We start from the raw sequence: 7054 nt of genomic DNA, 5'->3' as shown, positions 1-7054 counted from the left end.
TAAATTGTAAGAACAAACAAAACACGAAATTAGAAACCAAAAAGAACTAAAACCATAATTTCTAAACTACAAGGACAAACATTGAAACTTTTAACAAACTACAGGGACTAAAATTGTAATTTATTCAATCTTTTTTTAGGAAAAAATTAGTGTGGTTGAATAAAATGACCCAAGAAATCAGTGGCCACAAAATAATTAGAAAATGTCGAAAATTAATGATTCTCCGATAGCCTGATCAGAGACCCCCACTATACCACAATCTCACCACCGTTCGAGTTTCCGGCCATCGGTGCACCGCCGGAGCTCGAAATCCACAACAATGGAAGAAGAATCACCAAGCGAAAGCTTCCACGACACCGTTGACGAAGAAACTTTCAAGAAAAACGAAGAACAAGAAGGTTCGATTGCTACAGAGCTGAATAAGAAGAAAAGAAAAGCTCTGTCGGATCTCCGATCTCGGCTGGAAGAATCCATCCTCGATTTCAGCCTCATCGGAGAACAATACAAAGCGTGCGAGAATCTTAAAGACGTCGAACTTTGGGGCGTCCCTTTGTTACCCAGTCGAGGTAGTGATAAAACCGATATCGTTCTCAAGAAATTCTTGAAAGCTAAAGATTATAACGTCCAAAATGCTTTGGAAATGTTGGGAAATACGATTATGTGGAGGGAGGATTTTAATGTGGACAAAGTGTTCGACGAAATGTTTGGGTCAGATCTTGATGATATTGGGTACATTGAGGGTACGGATAAAGTCGGACACCCGTTGTGTTATCAAATGTACGAGTCAATTAAGGAACGGGATATTCTAAGGCGATTACGGTCGAATGATTTCTTACGGTGGCGGATCAAGTTAATGGAGGGTTGTGTTCGTAAACTCGACTTCAAACCCGACGGTGCGGATTCCGTAATTCAGATAATCGATGTTAAGGACATATCGAGACCGTTTTTGAACGAGATATTTCAGGGTAGCAAGAAGTATTTCTCGATCTTGCAGGACAATTATCCGGGGATCATTTATAGATTTGTAAGGCACACGGTTTTAGTTAAATAATAAAATGACAATTTTACCCTTATCAATAGAGAGAGTTAGGGCCGGACTCGCATGAAATGATGCGATGGCACGGGCCACCACTTTATGGTTCCGTCGTAAGGAAAAAAAGTTACGTTTTCAAGAAATTCTCGAGCCACATGGTTTTAGAAACATTTACACTTTTTAAATGATGATTTTATTCTTGATGATAGAAATTTATATGTTTTAGAATAAATTACGTTTTCGTCACTGTGATTTGTTATAAATTATGATTTCTGTCTCCGTGGTTGAGAAATTGCGTTTTTTGTCTCCATGATTTTTAATTCATTGTTATTTTCGTCTTTATTATTTTCAATTTATTGTGTTTTGGTCCCTATAGTTTACAATTCTTTACTATTTTGGTCCTTTGTACTTAAAAAGTAGGACTTTAGTCTAGGAATTAAAATAGCAATAAATTGAAAACTATAGGGACTAAAAATCGTATTTCTAAACCACATGGACGGAAATGAAAATTATTAACAAACCAGAGGGACGAAAATTGTAATTTACTCTATGTTTTATAATTAAGGGTATAATTGGAAAGTATATCTTAATCTTCAAATTCTGTTTTTGTACAATGCAGGTGATTGTGAACGTTCCGATGTGGTTTTTCGCGTTCTATACATTAAATATGCGAGTGATGACGAGAAAGTACAAAGTAATGTACGTGAAGCCATCGGCGATCACCGAAACCCTTCTCAAGTTAGTTATTTTTTCTTCTGCTTAAATTTCTTAATCAAGAAACTTGATAAGATCATAAATTCATGAAAAACTTGTATGAATTTGATGAAGATTCATAGATCCAGAACACCTCTTGGCTCAATACGGCGGCCTCGGAATGAAAGATGGTGAGTTCTCGCTGAACGACCAAGTGTTAGAAGAGAAGCTTAAAGGGTATGCAACCGAGCACCTCACGATAGTCACACCAGAGGTTTGTTCTATCTTTCGTTTTCGGTTTTTTAGATGGAAACAACTGCTCTCATATTTAATTTCTTTCCATTCCCTCATTAAAATAGTTTGGGTCGAGTTTGGTTTGTGGGATTTGATAGGATTTGGAATTAAATTCCAATCCAATCCTACGTTTGGTTTGATGAAATGTTTGGATTTGAAATCCCATCAACCAAACACACCAAAGATTCGTGGGATTTGTTTGTAATAATGTTTTAAAACACGCTTGTAATAGTTAATCACTTTTTGTTTGTGTATCTTGAAAAAAAAGGTGAGTATTAAGCAGAGGTGAGGTGCATATAGATAGATGACACTGTGTAGAGCCAAGCCATGAGATATATTGGGTTAATGAAATAAGAAAATGATGGGTAAATGTGTAAAAATGCAGGTAGGGATGAGAGTAAAATGGGTTAATGAAATAAGAAAGTGATGGGTAAATGTGTAAAAATGGAGGTAGGGATATGGGTTAATGAAATAAGAAAGTGATGGGGGAATGTGTAAAAATGGAGGTAGGGATGAGAGTAAAAAGGGTTAATGAAATAAGAAAGTGATGGGTGAAAGTGTGTAAACATGCAGGTAGGGATGACAGTGTATTGGGATGTAACAGTAACAGGAAGTGATGTGAGTTATAAAGAAGAATTTGTACCAGATGATGAGGGTTCATATAATGTGTTAGTTCAGAAAGGAAAGCAGATTGGGAGGCTGAATTCTAATTCATTTCATGTAGCTGAGCCTGGAAAGATTCTTATTACTTTTGTTAATTATACTTCTAAAAATAGAAGGATTTTCTATAGGTATAAAATTAAACCCACTCTTCCCATCCTACCCTTTTCCAGATGATAATAAAACTACATTCTCTCTTTATTATGCTTTGCTCCTACTTGGTTTTGTTTCACATCAAGATTCTTGGTTGCATTCATGACTTTCTATTTTTAGTATTTCCACATCATGTGTTGAATCTTTTGGATTTTAATTCATGAATAAATCCCATTTGCTTACTTGTCTTGTGGTGGACTTGGCTAACTTATTAGAATCAGATTGAAAATGTAAAAAATAAGTCTTGAATTTGATATATGTTAAATAAATTTAACATATATGGGTATGTATTGATTTATTATATTATTTGTGAGGAAGGGGAATGGAATGGATAGGTTTGAAATGTGGAAATAAGGAAAGGTTTTTTAATAAACACCACTCAATGGTATCATACGTAACTTCCTTCCATGACAACTTTTTGCATTTATTATTTGTCTCTATCACATACTCCAACCAAACACCTTTTTATCAACTTTTTTTTTTTTCTTTTCCTTTTCTTTTATTTATTCATCAATTATATATATAAATATAAGAAAGAATCATTATTCATCAATTATATATATATATATATATATATATATATATATAAGTATAAGAAGGAATCAGACTCTTTATTATTTTTAATTTTACTTCTATCTTATGAATTACATTTAATACAAGAATTGATCCGGTATATCTTATTACTGTTGATCTTTAATTACAATTGATTCAAGAATAAATATTATTTTTTGTCTTTCTCATAACTTTCATTCTTATTGAAACCGATTATATGTATATATATACTGAGAGATTGAAGATGGTTTTTAAGGTGAAAAATTAGGAGAAATAACGTTTGGGTTTGTAGAATAATGTTTGATTCAAAACCCCACCTTCTTTTTGAGCACCACATACCTTTCCAACATTATGGCCCCTTCATTTGATGATCATACTACTTCTTCTTCACGCGCCGCCGCCGCCCTCACCGCTCCTCCCTACCACCCACTTCTCCCAGGTCTCCCTGATCACGTCGCTCCGCTCTGTCTCTCTCTCCTCCCTCCCTCCACTCTCTTCTCCGTCTGCCGTTCATGGCGGCGTCTCATCTACTCTGACTCTTTTCCGGCCTTCCTTTCTCTCTACACTCTCTCCTCCGATCATAATTCCACCCTCCAACTCTCCTCCTTCGATCCCATCTCTTCCCAATGGACCGTCGTTGCTCCGCCGTTATCCACCACCCATCTCTGCCGTTTCTGTCTTCGCCACCCGTCCTTCATCTCCCGTAACTTATCTATCCAATCCGTTTCCGTCTCAGGCCACCTCATCTTACTCGCCGGAACCTCTTCCGATCTTCTTCCCGCCCTCTCACATCCTCTCGTATTCAACCCACTTTCCAAGACATGGTCTTTTGGTCCTCCACTCTCAACCCCACGCCGCTGGTGCGCGACAGGATCCTCACGCACCGCCGTCGTTGTCGCGAGTGGGTTTGGTTCGCACTACACTCAAACCGTCGCTCGCTCCGTCGAGAAATGGGTTTTCCGGGAAACTGATTTTTCTGACAGAAAACGTGAAGATTCAAAATGGGTTTGGAAAAATATGAGATCTTTGAGAGATGGAAGGTTTAGTAGGGAAGCCATTGATGCCGTTGGTTGCAAAGGGAAGCTTTATATGGTGACGTGTGCTAAAGAAGGGGTTGTTTATGATGTAAATTCCGATGGGTGGTCGGAGATGGCGGAGGGAATGTTGGGTGGGTGGAGGGGGCCGGCGGCGGCGATGGACGAGGAGATGATATATATGGTGGATGAATCTAAAGGTGTATTACGAAAGTATGACGATTTAATGGAAATGTGGGTGGATGTTTTGGAGAACGATATGTTAAAAGGGGCGGAGCACATCGCCGCCGGTGGTGGTCGGGTGTGTGTTGTTCGTGGTGGCGGTGGTGGGATTTTGGTGGTGGATGTGGTGTCATCGCCGCGGCGGTTGTGGCTGTTGGATACACTTGCCGGACATCAAGTCTTGGCTCTTCATATCCTGCCGAGAATGTGTTCGCCGGAGTTTCAATCGCCGGTGGTGATTTAGAGTCTAAGAAATATTGATTTAAATTCAAGATTATTGGTTGATTTCATGCTTAGTATTTTGTTATTTAACTTGGAATGATATACCAAGAATTAAACGAATTATAAGTGTATTATTTCATATTATTGATTTTAGTTTTTTTATATAAAATCAATGTTTTATGCGATGTTGCGTGAAACATTGATTTTGAAGTCGAGGAATTACAACACAATCATTTTTCACGTTTTGGAATATGTATGTGCTCGTATCGTTGTTTTGATTGAACACAAAAACATCGTCCCACTTACCGGGATGTTGTAGTAGGGGTGAGCAGCGGAACTGGGTACCCATTTGCGAAACTGGAACTGCCTTGGAACTGCCGGTTTTGAAACCGGAACTGATATAAGTGGTTCCGGTTCTTAAAATACGGAACCTATTGAGAATGGTTCCGGTTCTTAATTTTTGAGAACCGTTACCCGCCGGGACTGGGTACCCGGATCCGGCGGATACCCAATATTTTTCAATAAAAAATAATTAATTTTTTTAAATACTAAATTTAAATTAAGTCAAGAACTTAGAAATCCAGATTCAGAATTTGAGATAAAATAATTCGTATTTTTTCAAATTGTGTGTTTAATTGGATTCGTAGTATTTAATCGTTAAACTTTGAACATTTACAATTATAGTATGTAACCAATACCAAAAAAACCTTGAATTGTCTAATTGAGAGGAGAGAAAGAGTTGGGTGTGGGAAGTGAACTAGACTAGACTAGACTAGACTAGACGTGTATGATTTCTAACATTTGGATTTTGGTGAAATGGTGTTAAAAACTAAAGTATTTATGATTAACGTTTAAAATAACCCAACATCAAACTCCATCCTAACGTTATGGTTGATTCTCTTCCCAATTACTAATATTTCTTGAAAAAGTGATTCCACATGATATGATACCGATACCCAAAACCCACACACCAATTACTAGTATTTCTTGAAAAAATGTGTAGGAATCGATTGAGTTTGAATGGTCTAATCACAACTGAGAGTCCCGTTAGGTCAACGGAAATTTTCATTGGTAGTGCTTAATTACTTAGAAAGTGGTATGTTCAGTAAGCTTTCAAGAGAAAACTTTATACAGAAAGCCAAATATTTATCCAGACATGGCCCCTCCAAATTTAAAAACATGCTTCTTCTAATCTATGAAAAAACCTCTCAAACAAAAACTTTATCAATTATACTAACTGATTAATCCACACAAATATGACTTAATGGAAAGCAAACAACAATCTCGAAAATACAACTTTTGTGTTGCGGGCTAAAGCCATTGCCCAGTGGTGGGTAGTTTAGGTGTCGTGGGCTTGGCCCAAGCCCAATAAACAGTACTTGGGCCACACCATAACCCGAAATGCAATATGTGACAACCCAAGCCCAGTCAATGGACATGGGTTCATAAACCATCTCGTGACCTTAGTCAACAAGTCGGTCAAACCACCGTGCTCCTCCACCGGAGTAGTTTAGTGGTAAAGTTACATAAAGGCCCCTCAAGTTTGATGGGGCTTTTGAAATTGGTCCTCATAACTAAATTAAATCTCCCTAACTGCAGAAATTAGTTGAAACAAAAGATTTAAAAAAACACACCTTTTTTGACATATCTAAATTATTAATACATTATTAAATAATGATAGTAATAAAGTAAATTATATTAAATATTCTTTGGTGTTTGAGTTTTGCTTTTAATATAGTTACCACTTTAACAACCGTTAATTAGTTCCGTTAAACACCCCTCATTACAGGGCAATTTGATAATTTTACCATTTTCTTTAACAAAGGAGTTAAAGACCGTCATATAGCCAAGGATCAAAATCCAAAACAAAATTGGGAACTGCAGATAATATTTAGAGACTTTAAAATAAAATGACAAAAACCAAAGTTTTCGTAAACACCAGGGACTAAAATGTAAATTTACTCTAAAAAACTAAACAATAAACGCTAGAAGGAGGGGTTGAACCTCCGACCTTGTGGTTAACAGCCACACGCTCTAACCAACTGAGCTATTCCAGCTTTTGTTCTAATATCTCTTATGCAAATATTAAAGCCAAACCTTTTTGAAGGATGAATTATAATGAGAAACATACGGGGTTGTTTGTTTTGTTTATTTCTTAATAGTTCTATTAAGATGCATCATCTAAATCGTT

The 7054-nt window shown here is 36.9% G+C and overlaps 2 protein-coding genes and 1 non-coding gene across 3 annotated transcripts; 2 read left to right on the top strand and 1 right to left on the bottom strand.

Annotated features, from left to right (window-relative positions):
- Positions 1-107: 107 nt before the first annotated feature.
- Positions 108-2893, top strand: LOC112507452 (patellin-4-like). The gene is made up of 4 exons (XM_025112047.1): positions 108-1024; positions 1653-1771; positions 1862-2000; positions 2594-2893. Exons 1-4 carry the CDS (start codon positions 320-322, stop codon positions 2855-2857), a joined length of 1227 nt encoding a protein of 408 aa, XP_024967815.1. The 5' UTR covers positions 108-319; the 3' UTR covers positions 2858-2893.
- Positions 2894-3736: 843 nt separating this feature from the next.
- Positions 3737-4885, top strand: LOC112508178 (F-box/kelch-repeat protein SKIP25-like). Its single transcript, XM_025112961.1, has one exon. It carries the CDS (start codon positions 3737-3739, stop codon positions 4883-4885), a length of 1149 nt encoding a protein of 382 aa, XP_024968729.1.
- A 1961-nt stretch (positions 4886-6846) lies between these two features.
- On the bottom strand, positions 6847-6920 carry TRNAN-GUU. Its single transcript has one exon. It is a non-coding gene; the product is annotated as a tRNA-Asn (tRNA).
- Positions 6921-7054: the final 134 nt, after the last annotated feature.

This window comes from Cynara cardunculus, assembly GCF_001531365.2.
Source record: "Cynara cardunculus var. scolymus isolate 2C chromosome LG 2, CcrdV1, whole genome shotgun sequence".
Taxonomy (NCBI): domain Eukaryota; kingdom Viridiplantae; phylum Streptophyta; class Magnoliopsida; order Asterales; family Asteraceae; genus Cynara; species Cynara cardunculus.
Note: the sequence above shows the minus strand (reverse complement) of the source record. Positions and strands in the feature narration are given on the sequence as shown.

What these genes read in the sequence shown, in the direction of transcription:
- LOC112507452 (XM_025112047.1), top strand. Translation starts at nt 320, where the DNA reads ATGGAAGAAGAATCACCAAGCGAAAGCTTCCACGACACCGTTGACGAA. An exon ending in CGGGGATCATTTATAGATTT is followed by an intron (nt 1,025 to 1,652) that starts GTAAGGCACACG and finishes TGTACAATGCAG; the next exon opens with GTGATTGTGAACGTTCCGAT. An exon ending in TCACGATAGTCACACCAGAG is followed by an intron (nt 2,001 to 2,593) that starts GTTTGTTCTATC and finishes GTAAACATGCAG; the next exon opens with GTAGGGATGACAGTGTATTG.
- LOC112508178 (XM_025112961.1), top strand. Translation starts at nt 3,737, where the DNA reads ATGGCCCCTTCATTTGATGATCATACTACTTCTTCTTCACGCGCCGCC.